This window comes from Chionomys nivalis, chromosome 9 (assembly GCF_950005125.1).
Source record: "Chionomys nivalis chromosome 9, mChiNiv1.1, whole genome shotgun sequence".
NCBI lineage: Eukaryota > Metazoa > Chordata > Mammalia > Rodentia > Cricetidae > Chionomys > Chionomys nivalis.
In genome coordinates, this window is record NC_080094.1 from 60,458,702 (window position 1) to 60,473,007 (window position 14,306).

At 38.8% G+C, this 14,306-nt stretch overlaps 1 protein-coding gene across 1 annotated transcript in view; it reads left to right on the plus strand.

Annotated features, from left to right (window-relative positions):
• The window catches only part of Aqr (aquarius intron-binding spliceosomal factor), a 78,004-nt gene that overhangs the window by 21,468 nt on the left and 42,230 nt on the right, over positions 1-14,306 (plus strand). The window contains exons 10-15 of the mRNA XM_057780832.1: positions 1,214-1,278; positions 2,228-2,344; positions 3,720-3,833; positions 6,338-6,441; positions 8,014-8,116; positions 12,027-12,147. Of these exons, the coding sequence (XP_057636815.1) occupies positions 1,214-1,278; positions 2,228-2,344; positions 3,720-3,833; positions 6,338-6,441; positions 8,014-8,116; positions 12,027-12,147 (624 nt within the window). The remainder of the gene's footprint in view (positions 1-1,213; positions 1,279-2,227; positions 2,345-3,719; positions 3,834-6,337; positions 6,442-8,013; positions 8,117-12,026; positions 12,148-14,306) is intronic.

The following is a 14,306-nucleotide window of genomic DNA, read 5'->3' on the forward strand; positions in this document are numbered from 1 at the left end:
AAGGTTCTATGGTGATATTTAAGATATTCATCAGTCTGACTACAGGCAGGGTAAGGCCAGTTTGGGCACCCTCTCCTCTACTGCTTAAGGTCTTAGCTGAGGTCATCCTTGTGGATTCCTGAGAATTTCTCTAGTGTCAGGTTTCTTGTTAGCCCCATAATGTCTCCCTCAATCAAGATACCTGTTTCCTTCCTCTCATCTCTGTCCTTCCTCCATCTCTACTATCCCGCTCCCTCAAGTTCTCCTCCTCCCCTTATTCCCCTTCCCCCCTTCCTTCTCCCCCAACCCCCATGCTCCCAATTTTGTCAGGCGATCTTGTCTGTTTCGACTTTCCAGGTAGATCTATGTATGTTTTTCTTAAGGTTCACCAAAGGCAGCCTACTGAATGTCATTGACATTTTCATGTCAAAGTTAATGCTCTTTCTAAGCCAATATAATCCCCCTTTAAGATTATGAAAAGACATACATGGACAGTGAAAAAAAATACTTTTTCTTTGCTATATATATTTTCCACTTCAAAGTTGGCTATATACATCATATGTGGGTATGTACATATTATATGCATATTTTATAATGTATATTGTATGTGTATATACTATATATATATATGTATGGTGTGTCTATGTTTATTCCTGAGAATTCTTATGAGTTTGATAGATAATGATACTGAGGAAAGTGGAACAAACCAGATATAAAACTGCCTTCTATTAAAAAGAAGACTACCTTTGATTTGATTTCTAAAAGCATTACAATTATTAAGACCGGAAAGAGGGCTCATTAGTTAGAGCACTTGCTGCTCTTGGCAAAGGACCTAGTTGTAGCTCCCAGCATGTATGTGACAGATCACCATATATAACTCTAGTTCTAGATGATCTGATGCCTTCTTCTGTCCTCTGCAGGCCATGGTACACACACATACATGTAGGCACTCATACACATAAAATTAATTTAAAGCTATAAATAATTTACACATCAGATTATTAAAATACACTTCAGACCCAATTTAGATTCTTTTCATTTTCTCATATTAGTAGAATTAAATAATGATTGCCTGCCTTGAAAAAAAAATAAGTGAGATTCTTATTCTGAATCATAGTTGAGTTGCATAGAATAAGATAAATGAGTTTGTTTAAATTATTTATTAGCTGCCAGTTTTAAGAAATAGCACACAAAATGGCTTGATAAAATTCTAACATGTTTCTCTCATGTTTAGAGCCTGTCACTATGGACAAAGTTCATTACTGTGAAAGATTCATCGAACTTATGATTGATCTAGAGGTGAGAAATATATATATATATATATATATATATATATATATATATATATATATATATATATCAACTTGCTATATATTCTTTAAAAGTCGAAGATCAAGCTATAGGTACATCTGAAATACTTGAAATGACCCTTAGTCTGTTTTTATTTCAAGGTTTCATGTAGACAAGGAAGTCTCAGGGTTTGATTCCTTGAGGTTTTGTGCTAACTGTCCTGTTGGCATGGGTTGCTTTGCCTTTTAAAATTTAGAGTTTTAAAGATTTCATATTGTTAAGCGTGGGATTCTTACGGAAAGTTCAGATATAAGTTGATGTAATTCAGAGTAATCCATTTCCTTTTCTTCTCTAATGTAGGAAATTGAAATAAAATATGCCCCCTGGTTTGAAAGGGGCGTTAAAACTATTAGACTAACAATCATTCTTGAGGATTTTATCATCTGCTAACTCTACCAGTGACTAGTGTATATTCTCTCACTGTGTCAGATCAGAGTGACTTAATCTCGTCAGTGCTGTTCTTCATAGCTGGCTGTCAGACTGTCCTTCTCAGTTTTTCATCACTGTCTCTCATTGTCATAAGGGAAGCAAGAACAGGAAATGGAAAAGAGCTTTGCTTTTACAGTCATATGCAATGCATACTAGAATTTCACATAGATCTTGCTTAAAAACGTATAGACAAGACAGATGATCTGTTAGATTCTTCCTGTGTCCGCTCTTATTTTTATCTTCTAAGTTGTGCCCCCATTGCTTTTAGAAGGAAAAGCACTGACATTGAGTGTTTTTTGTTTTAGTTTTGTTTTACAGCATGGTTGAGGCCCTTTGTTTTGTATACCAGGTGTCTTAGACATGCAGGAGGGTATTTTGTGATGTCCACTTGGTGTGACATAGTAGTAGATTTTATCTCTAGCTGCAGAGAATCAGGCAAAATGAATGCTATGGTGTTTATTCTTTGCAGGCTCTGCTCCCCACGAGGCGCTGGTTTAATACCGTCCTGGATGACTCCCACCTTTTGGTTCACTGTTACCTTTCCAGTCTTGTTCACAGAGAAGGGGACGGCCATCTGTTTTCCCAGGTGAGTTCTGCTGGATCTGACACTCTGAATGTTGTGATCTCTTAAGTTGATCTTTGCTTTACTATGCAGCTGGAAATACCAGGGCGTGAGCCAAAGCAAAATTCTAGAATATTGACTTGAATGTTGTATACATACTGGAGTGCAACTATACAACTCTAGTAATTATCTAACTTGTGTTAACTCTACGTTCTTTTATTATTGAACTAAATTATGGCTTTGGAAATGTAGTCTCATGTGTTCATATATTTTAATTTTATGTGAAAAGCCACTGTGGGATCTAACAGGTAAAAAGTATTAACTGCAAGTTCATGGTTGCTCTTGCCTATGACAACAGTGACAGGCAGTTGATGGCATAGGAAAGTACTGCACCTACTCTGGTTCATTGAGTAGGAAGGCAAATGCATTTCAGCTTATTGCTTTGGGTAGGAAGGCAGTGTGTTGGTACTTTGGATTTCCTGTCATGTCAAATGAAAGAAAACATCTAACAAATCTGTAATTACGTTTTTCTGGTGAGAGTAAATTTAAGATACAGGTTCTATATGTGTTACATACTCTTTATCTCTTATCTTACTAAGCACTTCTATTTCTTTTTCATTCAACAAAAATTTTGTTCAATGATTTGCCATATAAATTCTTAGTAATTGACTATAATGTGTCACAGGTTAGGACTAAAAATAGTAAATCTTTAAGTGAATGCAGCCAGAATGTGCCTTGGGTGTGCTTCCATGTGCAGAAAGCAAGGCCTCTTCATCATGAGCTAAGCTGAAGAGGTGTGATGGCCGTGGAGACTCATGGGAGGCATGAGTGATATACTGTTATGGTTTGCTTTACTGTGCTGGCGATAAACACTGTTGGAAAGCAGCTTGGAGTGGAAAGTGTTGGTTTGCCTTAAACTTCCAAGTCACAGCCCATCCTTAAAATTAGGGCAACAGTGTAAGCAGGGAACCAAAGCAGAACTATGGGAGCATGCTACTTGGTGGCTTGCTTTTTGGCTCATGGTTAAGTAGCTTTCTTAAACAATGCAGGCCCATCTGCCTAGAGATGGTGTCACCCATAGTTGTCCGGGCCGTCCCACATTGATTATCAGTTAAGGCAGTCCCTCACAGACCTTGTCACAGGATGATCTGATATGCAAAATTCCTCTGTTTTGTTGGGATTGCAGTTGAATTTCTCAGTAGGAGTGGACTATGTGTATGAAGTAGGCTTAATAATTTATTCATAAAACACATTTTATTTTCACATAAGTTAAATATGTTTGGGTATGTTCTCAAGTATTTGTTGTGTAATGCTACCTTCTGAAATTTTCAACCCCTGAAAGACATAATTTTTTATTACTTTTAATAAATAATTTATTAATTTAAATGAATTCTTCCAGCTTTTAGAGATGCTGAAGTTCTATACTGGCTTTGAAATTAATGACCAGACTGGAAATGCTTTGACAGAGAATGAGATGACCACAATTCACTATGACAGAATTACATCTCTTCAGGTAAATAAAATGCAGTATACCTTTTCTTTCTCTCTTTTATTTTTTTAATTGATTTTTATAGAGCTCTACATTTTTCTCTGCTCCTCTCCTTGCCTCTCCCCTCCCCCCAAATTCTACTTGTTTAAATATGCTTACAATAAACCTCCTGGGATTACACTCTCTACAAGTTTGATCCAAACTGACTAAGTCAGGTTGAACCAAGTTTTTATTCTCGTCTCTTCGAGGTTTGTTTTCCTGCCTGCCATGATGCTTGCAGGGAGACAAACACACCTGCACATATAACAGGGTGAATTATAGTTGGGCAGTGGTGGCACACAACTTTAATTTCAGCACTTGGGAGGCACAGGCAGCCGGATCTCTGAGTTCAAGGCCAGCCTGGTCTACAAGAGCTAGTTTCAGGATAGCTAGGGCTGTTCCACGGAGAAACCCTGTCCCAAAAAACCAAAAATAAATAAATAAATAAAGAAAGAAAGAAAGAAAGAAAGAAAGAAAGAAAGAAACCTAAAAAAAAAAACCAAGGTAAATTATTGTACATATTTTTACTTTTAGGTATCATTTTCATATATCTTATTTATATACTTATGCTTTATAAATATTTTTACAATAAATACATGTCATAGGAGTGAAATTTATCAGTATAGCTCGAATATGTCCCAAAAGTCCCTTTGTTTTCTGTCACTCTATTTATTCATTTATTCACCGATTATTATTTCTGAGAAATAGTCATGTATTTCGGTCTGGCCTGAACTTTGAATCCTCTTGCCTTAGCCTCTGAGTGCTGGGACTGCAGCCACACCAGCACACCAGTTACTTGTGCTGCTCTAGTGAATCGGCCGTCTCAGCAACTTAGGAAGGAAGGGACAGCTCGTCAGGACAGGGAAGGCTCGCTCATTGTCAGGAGTGTGAGGCAGGAATCACATTGCATCCGCAGAGAGAAAGCAGAGGTGAAGGCTGGTCCCCACCATTTCCCCCACACACACCTTTTTGTTTTGGTTTTGGTTTTGAAGATAGGGTTTTTCTGTAGCTTTGGATCCGGTCCTGAAACTCGCTCTTGTAGACCAGGCTGGCTTCGAACTCACAGAGATCTGCCTGCCTCTGAGTACTGGGATTAAAGACAAGGCGTGCGCCACCACCGCTGGCTCATTTTCTCCTTTTTATGCAGTCCAGGACCCCAGCCCATGGGATGGTGCTGCACAGTTGTGGTCTCCCCACCTCTGCTAAAGTGATCTGGACAGTCTCTCCTAGACACATCCAGAATTTATTTCCCTGATCATTTCGAACCCCATCAAGTTGACATTCTATATTAATCCTCACACCTGGCTTGTCAATTTAGAGAGTGTCTCTGAAGAATAAAAGTGTCATGCTTAATTCACACTCTCTTTCATGGTCAGTCCTAATCTCTCACCGGCTATGGACCTTTCCTAAATGCTGGGTGGGTGACATGGAGCACTAAGGTGCCACGTCTTTTTGGAAGAAGAATGAGCTCAGGTATCTCTTTCCACTGTCTGTAAAGCAGTAGTGCTTTTATCCTCTTTCCTCTGTATTTAGTGACCGAAGCCGCTGTGTAAATGTCTGACTCATGCTTTTCTTGGTGTAGGCCCCTTCCTCTCGGGCTTGGTTTTAGGGTCACTTTGCAGTTGTTTAGCAGTTTCATGGCAAGCCTACCTCTACCTTTGGTGACCTTCTGGTTCTTTTCTGTAACACAGAGGCGTGATCTAAGAGAAAGACTTACTTCAGTCTGTCAGATCCTCGCAGTGTGCCTGCCTTGACTTTAGTCCAGATTGCTCTGGATGCCCCTTGCTGGGTCTTATCTTCCCAGAGATCAATCAGTCAGAAGCATGCTGTATTTTCCGCTTCTCCCTTAGGTTAATCTCCAGTACAGTATCCCTAGGGCTTGTTTTTAGTAGTGTTTGGCTAGTTCTTGGTCATAAAATATTAGAGTTCACTGCAAAGGAAGCTAACGTGCATGCCATTTTCATGTCAACTGTGGTGGGGTCACAGAAAGCTAGGGGTGTCACTCTTCCTTGGCATGCACAAGCCTTTTGGGTTCACTCCCTACAGTGGTGGAGAGGGAGCACAAACCACAGATACTGTTGTTTTCCTGCTAGAACAATTGATGCTTTCCCTATTGTATAACACACTTCCAGTTTAATGAGGCAAGGATCACATAGAAGATAAACATAAGATGTTGTGAGTATTTATTACTTGTCAAAATTACAAATCAAATGAATTTAATTGATATCTCCATAGTATTCATAAACACTAAAATCACACATTTTTCCAAAATATTTCACATACTAAGACAAAAAGCAAGCCTCAACAAATACAAGAGAATGAAATAACACATGTATTTTATCTAACCATAATGGGATATCAGCAGCAAGAGAAATGAAAGTACACAAACCCATGGAGTTTGAACAACATCTTATCCCCCATATGGCCTAGGAATCACAGGTGGTTGTGTTGATGCACAGGCGTTGACTGTTGATGGTTGACTTTTCTAGAGAGCTGCTTTTGCGCACTTCCCCGAACTCTATGACTTCGCCCTTTCCAATGTGGCAGAAGTAGATGCCCGGGATTCCTTGGTCAAGTTCTTTGGGCCTCTCAGGTAAGACGACGTGAAAAGAAAAGAACAGCATTCTTCCTTAGAACATGGCTGTTGGGATTTTCTTTTCCTTGTTGCTTTTATTCCTTTTCTACCGCCTTAGGCTGTGTGGTGGCCCCTGGTTAACCTCACAACTGTTGCTTACCTCTAGCCCTTAGGAAAGAGTCACTTAAACATAACTAACCATCTTTTCCTTGGGAGGGGTGAAAATATTTTTAATAACTTAGGCCATTGTTCTTTGAGCAGAGCATTAAGCTGGCTAGCTATAAACAGAATATAACAGAAACCAGTAAAGCTTCATGTTTGATATTAACGGTATGACATAGGAAAATCTTGTGGTTTTAAGATATGTAACATCAATAATACTATCTAGTACATATCCACTACTGCTAGCTATAAACAGAATATAACAGAAACCAGTAAAGCTTCATGTTTGATATTAACGGTATGACGTAGGAAAATCTTGTGGTTTTAAGATATGTAACATCAATAATACTATCTAGTACATATCCACTACTGTATTATTTACTTCTTATTTCCTGTGTATTTAAAACAGTCAGGGATCTTCTAGGTATCTCAGGCATGCTAGTAGTGCTCCCCATTGTGCTCCTGTTGGATATCAGCGCATTACATAGCCAGTGTAAAAAGCTAGACCATTTATTTGACCCGGAAAACAAAATTGAAAATAGATTAGCAGTTTAAGGGGGTTTGGAATGAAAAAGAGAGGCTTGATATAAAAGACATAAGAAAAAATTTTGGGTTGATAAAAGAAAAATACTGTTAATAAAAGACAAATAAGGATAATTTATCTTTTTTCACGTAAAAAAAAATTACATGTAAAATACATACTTTGAATTTTGTCACATCTTTAAAATGTCTAAGAGTCCAGTGTTGGTAACTTTTTCAGTAGAAATGTTTTCTATTTCATCAAGGTCATTCTTAAGTGTAACTGCCTTTAGATAGTCCTCGTGGGAGCAAGGAGGCACTACATCCAAGAGCTAGCTGGGCTCTGGCCCAGGCAAAAAGTGGTGTCCTTGCAGAGTCCTTCAGTGGTTTTCAGATCCCCAGAAAATACTTCAGAAGTTTTAACCCCTGTTTTTTAGTTTTTGTCCTTGTTGTTTGGTTTTGTTTGTTTGTCTGTTTTGATGCCTATGGCCTGGGGTTATGTTTACTTTTTAAGATAAGAGTAGGAAAATGGAGGGATGGTGGTATGCGTGCACACCTTTAATCCCTGTGGCAGAGGCAGGTGGAGTTTGAGACCATCCTGGCCTATAAGAGCTAGTTTCAGAACAGGCTCTGAAGCTGTAGAGAAACCCTGTAGAGAAAACCAAAAAGGAAGGGAGGGAGGGACGGAGGGAAGAAGGGAAGGAGGGAGGGAGAAAGGAAAGGAAAGGAAAGGAAAGGAAAGGAAGGAAGGAAGGAAGGAAGGAAGGAAGGAAGGAAGGAAGGAAGGAAGGAAGGAAGGAAAGGGAAAGGAAGGGAAAAAGGAAAGGAAAGGAAGAAAGAGAAAAGAAAAGAAAAACTGTTTCCAAAGTAAAGTTAATTGATCTGAATAAGCTATTCTCCATTCTGCAGTTCAAACACACTCCACCAGGTGGCATCATACCTCTGCCTCTTGCCAACGCTTCCTAAAAATGAAGACACAACTTTTGAAAAAGAATTTCTTCTAGAATTGCTGGTAAATATTAATGTTCTCAGTATTTCTCCCATGGCTTTTACTGTCTTTTTGAATCCCTCATAGAGATATAAACAGTATTGCCGTCTGCATACAGATTCAGTAATTTACTTTGACCTCAACTTACTTGAATTATTTGATTTATCTGTCTATCTTTTTTTTTCTTTTTTCTTTTTTCTTTTTTTTATTCTTTTTTAATTAAAATTTCCACCTTCTCCCCGTTTCCCATTTCCCTCCCCTCCTCCCAAATATTGCCCCCTCCCCCCAGTCCCCTCCCCCTATCCCCACTCCTCTTCTCCTCCCCCCACACCATTCCCCCTCCCTCTCGATACTGAAGAGCAGTCCAAATTCTCTGCCCTGCGGGAAGACGAAGGTCTTCTATCTATGTCCAGGAAGGTGAGCGTCTAAGCAGTCTAAGCACCCACAAAGCCAGTTCATGTATTAGGATCGAAACCTAGTGCCATTGTCCTTGGCTTCTCATCAGCCTTCATTGTCCGCCATGCTCAGAGAGTCCAGTTTCAACCCATGCTTATTCAGACCCAGACCAGCTGGCCTTGGTGGGTTCACAATAAATCAGTTCCACTGTCATAGTGGGTGGGTGCATCCCTCGTGGTCCTGGTTTCCTTGCTCATGTTCTCCCTCCTTCTGTTCCTCATTTGGACCTTAAGAGCTCAGACCGTTGCTCCAAATTGAGACTCTGTCTCTACCTCGATCCATCGCCAGATGAAGGTTCTAAGGTGATATGCAAGATATTCATCAGTATAGGATAGGGTCATTTCAGGTTCCCTCTCCTTAGTTGCCCAAGGTACCAGCTGGGGACATCTCCCTGGACACCTGCTAACCCCTCTAGAGTCAAGTTTCTTGCCAACCCTAAGATGGCTCTCTTAGATAGGATATATACTTCGCTGCTCCCGTATCCTCCCTTCCTATATCCCAACCATCCTAATCCCCCGAGCTCCTCCCATCCTCCCCTTCTCATGTTTCTCATCCCATTTCCCCTTTGCCCCATACCACCTCACCCGCAAGTTCCCAGTTTTTGCCCTGCAATCTTGTCTACTTCCCCTCTCCAGGCGGATGACTATATGATTTTCTTTGGGTTCACTTTCTTATCTAGCTTCTCTAGGATCACAAATTATATGCTCAATGTCCTTTATTTATGGCTAGAAACCGATTATGAGTGAGTACATCCCATGTTCCTCTTTTTGGGTCTGGGATACCTCACTCATTATCTGTCTATCTTTATCTATCTCTCTACCTACCTACCTACCTACTTACCTATCTACCTATTTTGGTCAGACTTGTTTTTCATTTCTTTAATCGCATTTTTCATGCCTTTAAGCTCCCTTATGGCAGAAATTCATTATATCACCGATCAGCCTCTGGGTTACTAGACTGATACTCTGGGGGTACAGAGTTAAGAAACCATGGCTAGACACAGGACTTGTGGATGAGAATGCTCATGTGGTTATTGAAAAGGTGATTATTCAAACGTAATGTATTCAAATATTAGGTAATATTGATAATATAAACTTAATAATTTAGAAGTATAGTTAATTATCCCTAAGTAACTTAAGAATTATGAACACTTTTCAGTTAGTTTTGGTGATGAGGGGCTTTAATTTTTAAACTTACATTTTTTTCTAGTTTTTGTTGCTTTATAGAAACATAGTTTTTGTTGGAGCAGGGACTAATATGCTATTGTTGCTGGGTTGTTTTTTTTTTGAGTTTGTATTGTTTAACTTCATAAATGTATACAGTTCCACAGTGGTTAAAGTTAAGGAGTGAAGAACTTATCTGCTTGGCCTTCCCCTGTTACTCAGAATTCTGCACTTACACCCTTCTAAAGTTTTCATATATGTGTGTGTGTGTGTGTGTGTTTGTATGTTTTTATATATAAGTATATATACATACATGTATGTGTATATATATGACTTAATTATCTGAGTAATAGTGGAGTATATTTTATTGCTATAATTTAGAACTTCTGTAAGTCAAAATGCAAGTCAAGCATGTAGCCCAATGATAGAGTGCTTATACAATATTTTCAATGCTATGTATACATTAGTCTCCAGTACCAAAGGAGCAAAGATTCAAGTAATTCCAGGATTTTAAAAAATAAAAAAATTATCATATTCATTTCACTTTCTTTGGGAATTTAGTTCACTTTTCAGTGTAAGGATACCTTTTCCCTTCAGTACAGCATTTTCTGGAACAGATGACTATTTAGCAATGTTGCAGCTACTGGCTCTTTAAATTGTTGACAGTTTTCACCTTTACAGATACTGCTGCAGAGTGTGTGTGTGTGTGTGTGTGTGTGTGTGTGTGTGTGTGTGTATCCACATGTGGCCATTTAATCAGAACCTGAAACTGGTAATCTGATGTGTTTATCCACATTGGAAAAGAGGCTGCCTGGTTATCCTCCAAAATGTGTAGATTGCCACTAACAGTCCAATGAGCGTGTCCACCTCCTTCTTACCAGCCTTGATCTGACCAGTTTTCTTATTTTTTCTAGGGTGGAGACGGGGGGATTTAAAATGGTTATTTTAGGTTTTGCTTTGTTTGTGTTTTTTTTCTTTACTATTTTAAGATTGATTGGCTTTTCATCTGTTTCAGACATTTGTGTCTAAGCAATAAATAAATAAATATGCACGTATTTGTTGATTTTTCTTATGCATGTTGAACCATACTAGATGTACCATTCTGTGATTTATTTTCCAAGCTTATATTTTTAATACATGAGGTAGAACATATCCCTCCACTGTTGGAAAGATGAATTGGGGAGTAGAGACCAGAAACTATTTGTTAACAGGTGTTTAAAGCTTGGTGACAGGTGTTTGAGTGTCATTTGGGGACAGAGCCTCGGGGAGCATTTTAAATTAGTTCTGTATGGAAAATGCTTCTTATCTTGCGTGTTTACCCTGTGAAGTGTGTCTTAGATTGCATCTCTGTCTGTCCTCCTACATGTCACTCGTCACTGTCTGTAACTGCAAATGCTTCCTAAAAATTCCTTGAGCTCTTTCCTGACGATGTAAAATCTCTTTTGAGTCAGGCTGTTGGTACCAATACTAAAAGTTTTTATGAACAAAAGAAATACAGACCCTTCCCAGGGATCTTTCTCATAGAAAAACGAGTGTCATTTTGGCACTGTTAATTAGAAAACAGGCGTGTTTGTGTGTGAGATGCACAACTATGGTATTAAGCATATGTAGAGATCATTACTGAAGGGGAAGGCAGCTTACCCTATCATTTTACAATGAGAAGATTCAGACTAGGGAATTTATAAAATTCCCAGGTTATGTGAGATTCTTAGTAGTAACATGAAAATTAAATCCAGGATTCAGAATTTTTGTTGGGGATGTTTGTTTGGTTTTTACATAGATGCTACAGTTCTGAACTCTTGGCATGTACACATTTCATTTTCATAGACCCCTGATAGACCATGACGCTTCATTTGTTTTACTAAGAAAAAAACTAAGATTAAGAAGCTTATAGTAGGCCGGGCGGTGGTGGCGCACGCCTCTAATCCCAGCACTCGGGAGGCAAAGGCAGGCGGATCTCTGTGAGTTCGAGGCCAGCCTGGTCTACAAGAGCTAGTTCCAGGACAGGAACCAAAGCTACAGAGAAACCCTGTCTCGAAAAACCAAAAAAAAAAAAAAAAAAAAAAAAAAAGAAGAAGCAGCTTATAGTAACTTCCTTATAAATGGAGGAGCTGGGATTGGCACTAGTACATTTGATTGATGCCTCCTTATTCTGTGATTTATGAGGGAAAACAGGAAAAGAAAAATGAAGTCTGAAGTGTCTCAGTGAGAGAAAGGCAGGAATTTCTCCACCCGTGCATATGGGTGCCTGTCCGGTTGCTCTGGGTAAACCCTAGTGTCGCTCATGTTCTGCACAAACCTGTTCCTTCCTGCAGGTGTCTCGCCATGAACGCCGTATCTCTCAGATTCAGCAACTGAATCAGATGCCTTTGTATCCAACTGAGAAGATTATATGGGATGAAAACATTGTCCCAACTGAGTACTATTCTGGGGAAGGTAAGTAAAGGAACGCAAGTGAAGGATACAGAGCGTCAGATGTGACGTGAACCTAATTTCTTCATATATGGCTGAAATGCACGCCAACTCCTCTGTACATGGGCTACTTTTCTGTGTTCTGAAGTTAATATTAGAAGCTAGAAAGAATGAGAACTTTGAATGCTTAGGATAAGGATTTATATTCAATGTAACTAGGCCCTAAGATATGTTGCCCTATATAAAATATGGTTATTAAACCACAAGGCTGTTTTTAAGGAGACTTAAGAATGCAGAAAGTACAGTTTTCATTGTGTCACTGTTTGGTAGACTTGCCTTTCAAACGCTCTCTTAGAGCATTTTTAAAGTTCTTTGTGAAGGCTTGTAATGACTATCAATAAAATACATAACAGCAGTTGGTAACAAATGTTTGGGGTTCTTAATTTTTATTTTTGTTCTTAATATTTTGAGCCAAGGTATCACACTGTGCAAACTAACCTGAAATGTGCCTTAGGCTGGTCTTGAACTTCTGTCTCCTTAATCTCCCAAGTATATATACTACCTATTGAGCCTGTAGTTTTGTTTCAAAACTACCCATTAATACACTGAAGCAGAGAATTTGGCCTAAATATACTGGTGGTATTATACTAGTGATGACTCTAAAGTAGTCACAATTCTTTCAGTGACTGCTGTTCCAAAGATTTCCTGAAATTTCTGAAATCTGCCCTCAGAAAGTGTGTGCAATTGGAAATAATTATATTAAACAACACAAGCCAGTGCCAGGTGGTAGTGCATACCTTTAATCTCAGCACTCAGGGAGGCAGAGACAAGTAGATCTCTGAGTTCAAGGTGAGTGAGTTCTAGAATAGCCAGAGCTACAAGAGAGACCCTGTCTCAAACCCCTGTTTACCTCCCCCCCAAAAAAGCCACAATCAGAAAGACAAGCACCGTTTGTTCTTTTCTATATATAGAACATAGAAATTACATTATATGTAGGGGTGTGTGTGTGTGTGTGTGTGTAGGACAAGACACTAGAGCAGGGATCATGAGACAGGAGGAAGAGATATTAAGGAAAGTGGGAAGTAGAATAATGGAATCTGTAAGGAATCTTTCACTGTTCCGCCAGCCAGCTCCCAAATAATAACATGGAGACTTCCTATTAATTATGAAATCTCAGCCTATAGCTTAGTCTTCTTCCTAACTAGCTCATAACTTTTAATTTAACCCATTTATATAAATCTACATTTTATCATGTGCATTGTCTTCCATATTGCATCTCCTGTTTCCCATCTGTGTCTTCTGGTGTCTCTTGTGTGCCTAGATTTTCCTCCTCTCCCTTTTTCTCACTGGAAAGCCTACCTATACTTCCTGCGTAGCTGTTGGCCATTCAGCTTTTTATTATACCAATCACAGCAGTACATCTTCACACAGTATACAGGTATCCCACAACATTTCCCCCATTTTGTCTAAATAAAAAGAAAAGCTTTTAACTCTATATAGTGAAGCTATGTCTTATGTAAGTTTCTTTTTTGAATTTGGTAACAAGGAAAATTGTAACTATAACCTATCTGGTCTTCAACCCCATCAAAGACTGAGAAGGCTATATTACTTAAGTAAACAGGAAGTGCAGAACAAACAAATTCTAAAACCTTAGAAATGACAGAAGCAAGAAATGATAGAAACTGTCACCCAAGGTTCCTCTGAAATATTGAGCATCCATCTTTGCCCCATAAGTCTAGAATATCTGAGAGATTTTTCTTTGAAGCAGGAATTTTGAAGGACTGACCTACCTTGTCTTGGCAAAGTTTGGCAATTGCTTTCTTGCTTTCTTTTGTGTCCTGCTTGTCCAGTTTAAAGAGCATACTGTCAGCAATTGAGACAAGAGCAGTTTCTTGCCCAAATGGCTAGCTCTGCCACAAGAAAAGCAAACTACATTATAGAACTTCTTTGATCCCCATCATCTTTTTTTGAAGTAAGTTAGTGCTGTCAGGAACAGACCTGTTTCATTGTAATGAAAAAAAGCCTTATGTTATTAAATGTTTTAAATGCCATATTCTGTAGGTCTCTGAAGTGTTTGAAAGCCATATATCAATTTAAAGTACATCTCTGTTGGCCTTGAAAACATACCTAACATGACTATAAGTTTAATCATTATAGATGACTACTAACCTGTCTTTTTTTAT